The sequence below is a fragment of the Octodon degus genome, unplaced genomic scaffold (genome assembly GCF_000260255.1).
Source record: "Octodon degus isolate 3935 unplaced genomic scaffold, OctDeg1.0 scaffold00023, whole genome shotgun sequence".
NCBI classification, from domain to species: domain Eukaryota; kingdom Metazoa; phylum Chordata; class Mammalia; order Rodentia; family Octodontidae; genus Octodon; species Octodon degus.
The window spans coordinates 5982647-5996723 of NW_004524599.1; the positions used below are offsets into that span (position 1 = coordinate 5982647).

The 14077-nt window shown below is 40.1% G+C and overlaps 1 protein-coding gene across 3 annotated transcripts in view; it reads right to left on the reverse strand.

Moving 5' to 3' along the window:
* The window catches only part of Phactr1 (phosphatase and actin regulator 1), a 575214-nt gene that overhangs the window by 543189 nt on the left and 17948 nt on the right, over positions 1-14077 (reverse strand). For all 3 annotated transcript variants that reach the window (XM_023712114.1, XM_023712112.1, XM_023712117.1), the window contains exon 3: positions 5908-6054. In XM_023712114.1, the coding sequence (XP_023567882.1) occupies positions 5908-6054 (147 nt within the window). The remainder of the gene's footprint in view (positions 1-5907; positions 6055-14077) is intronic.

The following is a 14077-nucleotide window of genomic DNA, read 5'->3' on the forward strand; positions in this document are numbered from 1 at the left end:
AATCTAAAAAGTTAAAGGGTAATAGTAAATATACTTGGATATTTTAAAAACTAATAATGCTTTTATATTAAAGGGAAAATATAGATCTAACATATTCATTTAGTTCTGATTACAAAAGAGAACTTTTTTGGTTGTTTTTGGTACCAGAGATCAAACTCAGGACCTGGTGCTTGCCAGGCAGGAGCTTAGGCTGCTGAGCTATCTCCCTGGCCCAAAAGAGAACATGTTAATCAAGTAGAAATGTCATTTAGGAAGTAGATTCGTATTTTGCTTATTTACTCTCTATTCCCATGATTTTGCCAATATCTTATTTAATAATGTAGCAAATATTTTAGAGCATTACCCTGCTGAAGATTAATCCTTAATATCCAAAATTAAAATAATTTAAATGTAGAAGTGTATCTATACAATATACATTTATTCTTTTAAAATTCAACATCATTTTGTTGTGACCAACTATTTTCATTCTCATTGTAATTCCTTTACCTTGTATGTACCATAAGTAAGACTATGCTGTCTATAAAATAAGTGGTATAGTTCATTTTCAACAATATAGCCAAAGTTAAAAGCACAAGTTATTTTTAGATTGGATATGGCTTTAGAGATTTTAAATTTATACTTCTCATATTGGAGGTTAATGAAAAAGCTCAGAAAAGTTAAATAACTTGCCCATCACCATAGTAAAGAGATGCATTAAACTAAACTTTAGCTTCTTACTTCACTTTTTCATAAAATACTTCTGTCAGGCTCCATGGAATTAAGCTATATGGACACGTGCAGTCAACCCGAAGAATAATCTTTGTTTGGTCATAAGATAATAGTAAATATACTTGGATATTTTAAAAATTAATAATGCTCAAATCATAGATGCAAAAAACCATTTAATTACCCAATACAGACCTTCTGCTCCAGTTGTTTCATAAATATGTTAGTTGTGGAAACTATGACATGACATTTGCCCACTTATTCATACTGTTAATTACTCAGTTTCCTATATTTATTTATATTGTCTGGGGAGCTCTGTATTAACTCCACTTTAATAGAACACAACAGGTTATCAGGTCAGCTTGCTTTTAACTCTGGCTCAAAAGAAGGAAGCTCAGCAATGTTTTCAGCCATTTGAATTCCAGCTATCGAATAAAAGAGAAGCAAGCCATAAAGGAAAGTCTGGGACACCACCTAAAGAGCTAAAACCCTAGAATCCTGCTTTCAATTTGAAATCAGTAACCAAAGTGTTTCAAAGAATACCCTACATTTCTCCAGTAAAATAGTAAAGGAGAGGGATCAACACACTTTGGGTTGATGAAACAATTTCAGTTGAGCATGAAAATCTTCCCAATTTGTCCAGGGACAGTTCCAACACTAAGTGAAGAGATGATATTCAGAGCTGCCCCTTCTTAGTACCACGGGCTTTCATAATTTGGCTAAGAGATAAAGAGAGGAAGGCCACCCAAACTGGACAGAGCGGTGCTTGCCTGTAATTCTGAGCTGGGGAGGCTGAAATAGGATTGCTATGAGTGTGAGCTACAGAGAGAGGCCCTGTACCAAATACATAAATTTTTTTAAAAAAAGATTTTCCTTCTCAATAAAAGAGGAAATATATCTCCTGAGACCCAGCTTTCAACTTCATATTGCTGCCCAATTGATTTTTATGCCCCAGAGCAAGCCAATTCTTATTGCCTCTAACTTCTGGGCCTGATATAGTGGAAGACACCAACAGAGGTCTGAAGCAGCTATTCTTGGGTGATCTCATGCACCGAAACAGATTTCCGCTCTACAAGTAGCATAATAATGTTGGAGTTGACTGTTTCATGCATTTGAAAATCCCACATAAAGCCATTCCAAAATGTCAATAAAGTGTAAACTTCTTTATGATTAAAAATGTACTTATTATTCTCAGTAATGCCTGATATTGTTTCTGTTCTTCAAATATTCCCACATCATCATGATGATTAGTCTCCCTTCTTTTATACCCTTTTAAGAAATTTTAGATGTGCTTAATTCTTTTCCTTGCTGTAACATTTTAATTTACTTTAGTGTGTCATTATAGATAACTTTTCAGTTTCAGTACCTTGTACATTCTAGACACTCTTCTATGTATTGTCAGTAAAAAGATGAATAAAATACATTGAATCAGAGGAAAAAAAAATTGCCACTTGAGCTGCAAATCTTCACCTCATTCACTTCAAGGTACTGAGAGATTGACTTCAAAAGGCAGGGTGAGTTCTTTCAAGCTAAATGTCAATGATGTTCATTACTAAGTGAGAACATAATCGAAAACACTTGCTACTAATGTGTGATATATTCTCCTATTACAGAATGTCTTTTTAACACATTTTAATTTCTCAGGAAATAAACCCACTTCCCATGTTTCAAAAGAGGCTGAATATTTCCAGATTACCTTCAGCAAATTTACTTAATTTCCTTCAGCATTTCTACTGTCTTCAGCAATCAATATTTGCATCCTCTAGATATTGAACAGAAGTTTAAAGCCTAGAGAAGAGGTTCTTTCAGTCAAATAAAATATTAGAAAAAATTTGCTCTCAATTTTAAGTTTAGATTGAACCTGGAAATTAGCATCTTCAAATAGAGATGAAAGACCAACATTTTGGTGCTATCTTTGGACTGATTTGGGAGTGTTGGTGAAAACATCTATCCTTCACTCAACCTGTGGCACTTTTCCAAAAAGATATTATTAAGTACTGTCATAGGCAAGGTGTAATTAAAGAAATGTTTTAGAATTATTTATTTATTTATTTATTTATTTATTTATTTATTTATTTTGCGGAACCAGGGATTGAACTCAGGCCCTTGCGCTTGCCAGGGAAGCGCTTATTCCACTGAGCCATCTCCCTGGCCCCTAGTATTTAATTAACACTGAAACTTCTCAGTCTACTTTCTTTAGTGAACATACAGATCAATGGAAGAAATTTGGTAGCCAAGATATTTTATGATAACCAAGTAAAATGTATATGTATTTCTCTGAAGAAATTTTAAGTCTCTAAAGTACCAAGTATGGATTTATACATAATGAATGGGTGTGGTAAGGGGAGTGTTTAACATAAGTAGTTTAAAACAATAAAGAATATCTCAGGAAAAAATAAACAATAAATGAGTGTTTGGGGGTATGAGAGGAATGGAAAGAAAGGGCAAAGGAATCCCTGCTTGCTATGTTGCTTATAAAGTGCTATTATGAGACAAACAAGAGTCTTACTATGCACAGATTACATAATTTATTGGGAGTTTTCAGACTTCTGTGTTCAACAGTGCTGATAATGGCACTAATAGTTTAATTACAACTTGCAGCTCAAGGAGATAAACAAGGCTGTTTGCTTTCTAAAATCAGAGGTTACAATTACTTTTAAACACGGGGGAAAAGAACATCTGGGAGTGCATCTTACTTTGATAGGAAAGCAACCAGAAACCAGCTGGAAAACAGACAAAGCCCCAGGAGTAAGCAGCCGGTGCAAAATTAGAGCAAAAGAATGTCTGATTAGAGCGGTGGAGCAGTGGGCACCAGGCAGAGTAAACAGGCGGCAAATAGAGGTGGGCAGGGATAGAAGAGTTGCTGTTGTCCACATCGCCTGCATGTTCCCTGGGACATGTAGAGATCCCAGTAGAGAGGCCCTGAGCACCACTCGCTTCTCTTCACTTCAGCACTACAGAGGGAGGACAGCTCCCAACCCACAGGAAAGAGCTCCAGGAGACAGACCTTTCCTGCTCCACCAAGGAACACCTTTTTCTGTCTTGTCCTTTTGTATTTAGGGATTTTTCAAAGAGACATACAGAAAGCATTGAATACTTGTCCAGCTTATTTCCAGATGAGAGGGTGACAAGTCCTGCCTGAATTCATGTTTTCATTGGACTCCAGAGCAATTTAACCATAGTAAAACATTACACGTTATTGGGTTAAATCTGTTGGCAAAGTGGTTCAAAGTAATTGAATAGTAGCTGAAACTTGAAATTCTCATTTAGCTCCTTATTTTATTGTGTTGTTACAAAAGTACTAGTGCAAGTTAAAATAAAAACCTTACTGACTGCTGCTTTAGCTCTTTTTCTTCTGTACAAAGGCAAAGAACTGAAAAAACATAGTAGAGTTTATTATCAAGGGGCCCAGCGGAGTAATTCTTAACATTACTGAGTTGGAAAAATGATCTTTGCCCCAAAAGAAGTTCTTCTCATCCCTTAAAAGATACCCTGTGACCATCTGCTTAAACTGAAATAGAGAAGCAAGACATTCTCAATTCTCAGATCTGAGATGAGTACCAGGGGCTGCTACAACATGCACAAAACCTGCTCAAAGTTTCCCTAGGGAAGTTCTCTTTTCTCCAGCCCCAAACTCAAAGTTAAGCATTTCAGAAGTAATGGGATGCATATGATTTTAAAAAAATCACCAAGACAGGAAAACCACACACCCATCAAACTGAGGACTCTGGCACACTCAGTTCCCATTCTTCCATCCTTGGAAATGTGCTCACTTAGCAGTGCCTCTTCCTTCCTGCCCAATAATCTCTTTCGTCCAAACTCCTCAACAGGACATAAACTGCTCTTCATTTTCAGGGTTTCTTTACTCCAATACATGTATGCACACAGGTGTGTGTAACCATGTGCGTGCACACACACACACACACACACACACATTTTATTTGGCTCAGTTTCACTTTCAATGATTTAGTTTCCTAAAGAAAAAAAGTATAGTTTTCTTTTAAAAACTTATTTTCTAAGCAGGCAGCTAAAAGCCCTAGGATTGCACTAGAGTTTCTAGAATAATAAGAGACTTTGTAGAGGAAGGGACAGGAGCTAGGTTTGAGGCTTAGTAGTCCTAGGCATAGGCAGCACCAGTTTAGTGGTGAGCAACTTCCTCCCTGGTCTAGGGTAGCTTCATCAGAAGGGAGTTAGGAGCAGCAGTGGCAGCGGGAACAGTAGACTCTGGCATTTCTTATTTGGTAACTGGACGTTAACTCAACTGAGGGACTCTTCAGTTTTCCTTTTTTATCCTTCTCTCTGAAATTTCCCTTCCTTTTCCTCCATCCTTTCCACCTTTCCTTCCTTCCTTCCTTCCTTCCTTCCTTCCTTCCTTCCTTTCTTCCATCTTTCCTTGCTTTGCCTTCCCTTCCTTTTTTAGCCTTCTTCCTTTTTCCCCTCCTTCCTTTCTTCCTTCCCTCTCCCTCCATCAATCCCAGTTTTCTTTCTATTCTCTCCTTTTTCCCTCCTTCCTCTACCTCCTCTCTCTTTTCACTCAATTCTTTCTGGGCCACTTTCAGCACTAGTTCTAATGACAGCAACGAGTCGCCTGACCTGGGTCCTATAGACTAGGCTTTTATAGGTCGAGCATCACCACACACACCTCCTCTCCAACTGCTCAGAGCAAGCAAAGATTCCCTTCCCGGCGGCGGCCCCGCCCCTCTCTCCACTCCAACGTTGCAGCCTGCCAGCTGGGCGGCATTCTCCATCCAAATCACCAGAGTCTGAATGTCACCAACAAGTTCCACCCTGTAGTAGCCGAGCTGCCAGCCTCCCCCACCAGACCCTCCGCCCACAGCAGGCACACCAGGCGCTGGGGGATTCCTAGGATCATTGTTAGCACAGATAACACTTTCTTTTTTTCCTGGAGAGGAAAAGCCCGAGTGTGACTCCTGGACGGGTGTAGGACTCCACGCGTCACCCTCCCCCACCTCCTCAACGCATGTACACACACACACACACACACACACACACACACACACGCACACACACACACGCGCGTGCACGCCCTCCACACAAAGAGAGGCAGCAACCCAGCCGGTGGTCAGGGACGGAGGGTATCTGGGGAGGGGACCTCGCAGGGGCGGGGGCTGAGCCTGCCCGAGCAGCGCGGGAGGGAAGAAGCGTGGAGGCGAGCAGAGCCGGCGCGAGGGGCGTCCTTACCTGCCCCCAGGTTGAAGGAGATCCTGGCCTCTGCGAGGTACGGAGTGTCGCTCTTGGAGCGCACTCTCCGGATGGGCCGCCGGTCTATGTCATCTTCCGAAGATGCCGCCATTAATGTGGGAGGCAGGAGCAGGGTCGCCCGGCGAGCTGCGAGCAAGAGGACAGACAGAGGGAGGGAGGGAGGCCGGCGGAAAAGGGGAGGAGGGGAAAGGAAGAGGCGCACACATGGGAAGGGGGATGGGAGAGGAAAGGAAAGGGGACGGGGAGGGAGGGGAAAAGAGGGAAAAGGGAAAAAAGAGGGAGAAAGAAAGAGAGAGCAAAGGAGAGAAAGGGGTGAAGGGAGAGAAAGAAAACCCGTTAAGGATTTGTGGACTGGAGCAAAGATCAGGCTATCCCTGGCTTGTGCCTGGGGCTCCCCCTAACCCCACTCCCTGCACAGCACCAAGGGGTCAGTGCTCAGGACGACACCCCGCCTCCTGCCCGCAGCCGGGCTTCAGCTGTTGGCACAGATAGCCTAATGCGAAAAGGAAGACTGCACAGCAAAGATGCCCAGTCAGCACTGTGTCCTCCCCTCCAGAGCGCTCATTCTGCTTTTCAAGTGCATGCTAAGGTCTCTTTATTCATGGCATTCACAGGTCTGGGGCTGGCAGGCGCAGAGCTGCAGTCTCAGTGCTCCCTGCGTGCAGTAGTTCTACTTGGGATGCAGACTCCAAGCTGCAAACCCTACAAGCTTGCTCCTGCAGGAGGATGCTGTGGCCAGGAAAGCGCTCTTCCTAATCTCTCCCAACCAAAAACTCAGATAGAGACAGATCTGAGACTCTCCGAAGCTCTTTATCTGCCCCACAACTTCAAGTGGAGGAGTGGAGAGAAAGTATACTCAAGTTTGGAAGCGGTTTGGCAGCAAGATTTCCAGAAATGATCTTTTTTTGCATGTAAACTTGGCATTGTCACACAGAAGTGGGTTGCCCTCCATGCAACTACCAACTTCTAGGATGTATTTATCTCTACGTCAACACTCGTTCAGTTTACCCTCTAACTTTCTATTTGGTCATGTACAGCACAGATGACAGTCTTCGGAGCGGACCTGCAGTCTGTGCCATCCCGTGTCACTGTTTCTGAAGGAGAGGTGCAGATCAAGGGGTTTTTCATCCTTTGAACACTCACGCTGCTGCCCTGCATCACGGCTCACCACACAGCAGCAGCAGCAGAAGGGTTGCTAGGTGAGAGTCGGAATGGTCTGATGCTTCCTCTGGACCTATTGATGGGCTCAGCTCTTTCATGTTTGTCTTTCTGTAACTTCTGCCACTTGGTCGCTTTTGTGCCCTGATGTGGGCACTCCTCTATCTAATGAGTGCTCCCCTGGAGAAGAGATAACCTTACACCTTGGTTGCCTCTGGTGCAAAGGAAGTCTCGGCGAGGGGGTTGTGCCCTTCAGAGTTAAAGGAAGGAGGGCCACGTGGACTCTGCGAGCTGCCTTCCTGCCTCAGCTGTTGATTCTCTTTCCTGTCCTATTCCTCATCCTAGAAGCCTCACTGGCCTTCTGCATTCACATATGAGCAGAAGTCCTGTCTGCCTTTGACCTTACAGTTTCCTCGCTGTCTACCACACTTACTTCCCTGCATTCTATTCAACCTTCCCATGGGACTGTAGGAGCCCCTGCTTCTAATTTTTACTCTCCATTCCCTTCTTTCCACCCAGCACTGGTTTCTATTCTTATCTTTCCAGGAAGACTGTTTTAAGGGCTGGTAAGATAGCTCAGCGGACTAAGCGCCTGCTTGGAAAACGCAGGGACCAGGGTTTGTTCTCTGGTCCTGCATGCTGCACTGGGCCTGCCACCGGGGCATGCTGAGCCAGCAACTGAGTCTGGATGTGGTGAGGCATGCCTGTAATCCCAGCACTGGGGAGGCTGAAAACAGGAGAATCACTCGGAATCCGAGTTGTGCAGTGAGACCCTCTACCAAATACATAAATGCAAAAAGAAAAAAAAACCCATTTCAAAATGTCATTGTCTTTCTAACAGTGAGATTCACCCCTTTCTTGGTTTCTCTGAAGTAATTAGCAAGCTATCTCTCTTGAAAGCTGTCCCTTGTTTTTGCCTCCCAATCCTGGACTGCCTCCCTAGCCACTTGAGGTCCAATTTTTAGTTCTAATCTGAAACTGTCTTGACGTTCAGGGCTCTTGGCCCTCTGACTTCAATTGGTGCTTAAATCTCATCGCCCTCTGTTATCTGCCTTAGTCTACTGGGAATCAGTCCAAGTGTGGCTTGTTTCAGCATCTGCACCTGTGCTCATGTGGATGCATGATAAGAGTGTGTTGTTAACTTTTCATGTGCTCCTGAAGAATGTATCCAGGACATCAACTCAGCACACAGCAAGTGCTCCGGTGATATTTTTGAGTAAGAAAATGAGGGATGCAGGAGGAGGTGCATGGAGAGTAGAGAGAGAGAAGCAAGGCTAAATAACTAGTGAGTAGCTAAATTGGGAACCAAGTCCGTGTCTGCCTGATTTCAGGTCCCATGCTCTTAGCAAGCAGTCAATAGCCACAGGGGATTGGCTTCAGGGCATCTCTCCAACCATCATAGATACTAAAATCCTCAAGTTTTCAAATCCCTTATGTAAAATAGTATAATAATATTCACATAGAATTTATACACATCTTCTTACACACATTAACTCATCATTAGATATATGTAACTCTTATAATGTGATGCAGAAATAATTGGTATGTTGTATTGTTTAGGGACTGATGAGAACAACAAAACATTTGTACATATTTGATGCAGATGTACTTTTTAAAATGCTATTTCTATTCATTTTGTGTATGTGGAACCCTAGGATTGTGTATTGGCTGTATTGACCTTGTAAGTGCATATGTCTGATGTACTGGCCACATTTTAAATTCACTTTTCTATAACATCAGCCTTACCACTCTATCATGTTTATTTTCTGTTAAACATAGATTAAAAATAGGTCCTTCTATTCCAAGAGACAACAAGATGGACCTTTGGCTTATCAAATGAACTATGAAAGTGAATATTTTTACATGCTAATCAGGTTATAAACCAACAGTAAAACTGTAATGTCTAGGTTTAGGTTCTTAATAGAGTACAAAAGGTATGGAAATAAACTCAAACAATTGTATAAACTGTAGCTCCATTGAAATAATGCACTGTGATTTGTTCAGAATGTTTGGAATTTCCATTTCTTTGTATTTTGATTCATTAGCCAGGTTTGCTACAATCATTTGCAGGTGTAGTTAGCCTTACCTTTCCTAGTGTTTTTCTGATTTTATACATCAATGGTTTTGATATAGAAACATGTATCTTTGAATCAGTCTTCTTATTCATTTAACACTGTAGAGGATTAATATTATGATTTATATCTAGATGTCCCTCCAAAAGCCCATGAAGTCATAAGTGGAACTTTGGGGAATGATCAGACTACGGAGGCATGATGAGTTCAAAACTAACATGATATTGGGAGGTGAAGCCCTTTCACTGGGGCACTGGGGGTGTGGCCTGCGATGGCATCTCTGGATCCCTTCTCTCTTGGTCCCTCTCTACATCCTGTCTGCCAGGTCAAGAGCTCTGTCTTCTGTTAGTCCCTTCTGCCTTCCACCTAGCCTTGGAGTCAGCTAACTATGGACTGAAACCTTTACATGCTGAGACCCTGATATCCTAAGTTGCAACAGGTATTATGTCTCAGTGATGAGAATGTGATGGACACACCCAGCAACTCACTATTTTCACCACTTTAGCTTTATCCCTCTTCAGAGGTTTAAATATACTTTTATACTATTTCATCATGAACCATTACATTACTGAAGTAATTCTAGAAAGATCTACTTTTAACAAAAGTGGACATAAAATACTTCATCATTTCTTATGCTCTTGAATTCTTTTATTATATTTCATTCCTGATTGCTATCTCTACTGCTGATTTCGCTAGTTCATTTTGTCTTACTATTAATTTTTGATTCTCTTTTCACTTTGCCCTCTTTCTTACATCTGTCTATCACTCTTTCTACCAATCTTTTCACAAAATGTTTTCCCATACCCCACTCTTATTCTATGTGAAGGTCTCTAGTTTGTGGATTTATCACAACATTTCCACAGTCTTGTGGATATTTCTTTTATGTTCATGACCTCATATTATGAAATGCTTGATGACATCAGGTAAAGAACATGGGAGTGGGAGTCAGGGGTGGTGGGTGTTGTCCTAGTATCACTTGGCCGTCACCACTGAACAAGCCACTCTTCTCGGATGAACTCACACCTATAAAAAATGCAGGGTCAGAGGACATAATCTTAAAGGCCCCACCTAGTCCCAACTCTATAGTCATCTGTAGCTATTCTTATATGTCTACTCCTTTCTGTAGCATGTCTATGGAGCCTTGTATCTCTTAATCTAAAAACACACAATTTTTCTTTTGATTGATCACTAGATGCATGAAATTTGTACTTCTATTAAGTATTTCATATTATCTAAGTCTATTTTATGAGACTTTTAATCCTCCAAAATACTTATTTTCTACATACTTATTCCATCATACGATAAAACCCATACGATTGCTTGTGTTTGAAAGGATTAAGGTCAACATCGACCTCAGTGATTTACAAATACAGTGTTTGGAAAAACTTTGCTTCTTTCTAAAATATGACTGCTTGTATAGGAAGACACTTTTTTTTTCTTTTGCAAAGCCAGTTAAAATTTAAAACTTCAGGCTCTATATACATATTTCCAGAGCTAGAACCCATACAAGCGAAGTATCACAATGTGGGACTCAGAGCGTATTTTAGGGCCAGGGAGATAGCTCAGCAGCACAGCACCTCCCTGGCAAGCATAAAGTCCTGAGTTCAATTCCTGGTACTAAAAGAAAATGTTTTTACCTATCTAGGACTGTGTGGAAGAGATTAGAGGTGACAAAAGGAGTAAAAATAAGGGTGCACTATTCCAAACTTATTAAGAAAATCTGCTGGTGAGTAAATCGTATCCCCTAAAATATTGCTTAATGTGCATTTCCAGGATATCATTACATCAGAGTTACTTGGAATATGTGTAAAATGTGGATTTTTTAGGTTCCCAATCTAAGCCTACAGAGTCAGAATTTCAGGGATGAGACCCAAGCACTGAGATTTTCAAGTCTCCCAACTGTGTCTGCTGTCACTACTCTACCTAGTATTGTACTAGAGTTCCTGGAAAGAGCAAGAAGGCAAGTAAAAGAAAATTAAGAAATAAAGAATGACAGGAAAGCAATAATAAAATTGTTATTAAGATTGTGTATATCCAGAATCTTTAATAATTCAGTCTCACCAGATGTAATGTTAGTATAAAACATCAATTTTGTTTCTATATATTGAATTTTTTTAAAAGAAATGTATTTGGTACAGGGTCTTACTACACAGCTTGGACTCATAGTGATCCTCCTGTGTCAGCCTCCCCAGCACTTGGATTACAGGTGTGCACCGCCAGTCTCAGTGGATGGTTCAGTGAGCCCAGGGGCGGGGCCGGTGCTACATGTGCTTCTGGGGATTGAACCCCAGTCCTTGCACTTTCCTAAGGAGGTGCTTAGTCTGCTGAGCTATCTCATCAGCCTTATACTGACAAAATTTTTGAAAATTTTATCTAATTTTTTTTCTTTTCACCATGGAAATTATTTTCATATCAATCTTAGTTTCTTTTTTTGTGCAGGGTCTCCTTACACAGCTCAGACTCATAGTGATTCTTCTGTTTTCATAGTGATTCTTCTGTTTCCAACCTAGTGCTGGAATTACAGGTATGAGCCACCATGCCCTGACTCCATCACCTGCTCAGTGTTCCTGGGGGTCAGAGCCAGGTGGCATATGATGTCAGGGATCGAACCCTGGCCTCTGTGCTTGCCTAAGCAAACGCCTAGTCCACTGAGCTACTTCACTGGCCCATAAAAAAACAAAGTTTAAAATATTATTTACTATATTTACTATTTCAAAAGTAAATTTTAAAAAGACAAGCAAGAACTCTATGTGAAAAACTCCCAAAAAATGTTGAAAGAAGTAAAGAAGGTTTAAGTAATTGGGAAATGAGGTATATACACAAGGACTGAAACAGGTGCGTCATGGATTGAAGCTGTCATTTGAAAAATACAATAAACAGGAGACTTTTATAGGTAAATGGATACAATTTGAGAACACACTCATAAATGAAATGTCAGACCCATATGTGTAAACATCGTATTATCTCCCTAGTGTGAGAAATTCAATGAGTACATAAAATCTGAAAGGTACAATAGATATTGTGAATTGGGAAGAAACTGTTCAAAAGAAAAGAGAAAGTGTGATGGGGAGGAGGAAAGGAAGAAAGGGAAAAAAGAAAACTACATATTTGTACAGAAAGTTAAGACAGTTATACAGCTTATTTCTCTTAGTTCACTGAAAAGAAAAGTTTGTGCTAAGATTGTTTGGATGCGATATCGTGTCTGTATCTTATACTTTGAGTAACTACTATGGCAACAATACTCAATGCATTAAGTATTATAACCCCTACTAACATGTTTTGAAACTCTGTTTTATTGTTATTTTAATTTTTTCTCTTTACAATAACTACACAAATGGAAAGATGCAATATTGTTAAGGCATCAACCTCTTCAAATTGATCTATAATGTCAATGGAATTCCAGTCATGTGTCAGCTTTTTACCTTTCAGTTGACAAGCTGATTTGACACTGCATATAAAAACACAAAGGGAGAAGACTAGACAGCACAACTTGACAAAGAAGAGGGAACTTATAGGATGTGCAGTAGACAATATTTTAATTATAATACTGGCAAAGAATGCCAGTATTACAGCATGCATGTAAGATAAATGGGCCCATGGAAGAGAGTGGAAAATTCTGAAAATAATCTCAAGAACAGTCACTAGACTACAATGAAAGTCTGACCACAGTATAGTAGGGAAAGTGTATGAGTTTTCAAAATAGTTCTTGGTCCCTTGGGGTAGAAGAAAATAAAGTTTAGCCCTACTTCACGCCACATACAAAGGGGATTGTGGATTTACACATGAAATGCAAGCAATAGCATTTCTAGAAGAATATTTTTCCACAGGAAAATGTTTGTATTGCCTTAGGAAAGATTTTTATTTTATTTTGTTTGTATTTTAGGGAAGAGTGTACAGGGTGTTCAGGTCTCACTACCAGATCTGACTTGTAGTGATCCGCCTATTTACAGCCACCTAAGAGCTGGGATTACAGGGTCACACCACCACATTCAGTCTTGCAAAGATTTTAAAATATCACTGAAGAAAGTGATGGTGATTCTTTCTATTATCACAGTAGAAAGAATTGATGGTGCCGTTAAAAATAATAACTGTTTATCACAAGACACCATAAAATGTGATAAATCAAAATATATGGGACACACTTACAATAGTACTATTAAGAAGGTTGACAGCATCAAATATCTACTTCAAGAAAAGAAAAGGTCTCAAATCAATAATCTAAACTTCTGCCTTAGGAATTTAGAAGAAGACCAAAAAATTTAAAGCAAACAGGTGCAAGAATCAATAAAACTCAAAGCATAAATAAATAAAAATGAAAATAGGAAAACAAAAATTGGATAAAACAAAAACTCATTCCTCAACTCCATAAAACTTGTTTAGCCTGTAGCAAGACTAATAAGGATAAAAAGAGAAGCTACAGCCTACCGGTGCCAGCAATCACCTAGGGATTATCGCTATGGATCCTCTAGCCATAAAAGAATATTAGCAGGATTCTATAAATATCTTTATACGCACACATGCTACAGCTTGGCAAAAAGAAACTGCAAGTACTGTCTCTCTCTCTCTCTCTCTCTCTCTCTCTCTCTCTCTCTCTCTCTTTTAAAAAAGACACATTATTATAGGAGTGAAAAGGAAACCTGGAGACTTAGATCTAGAATATACAATAAGTCCTTAAACAACAATGAATAGACTTAATCAGGCACTTCACCCAAAGCCACCATCTAAGTGTGTAATAGGCACATGAAGGGTTCATAGGAAATGGAAATTGTAACCTCGTGGGTTAATGTTTAAAAATCATTGAATTTGGATGATTGCTGAGGATATGGAAGAATTGAAGCATCCAGATAATGTTGATCAAATAAAAACTAGAAAATCACTTTGGAAAACTATGTGCATTTACAGAAACATAGACGTGAATT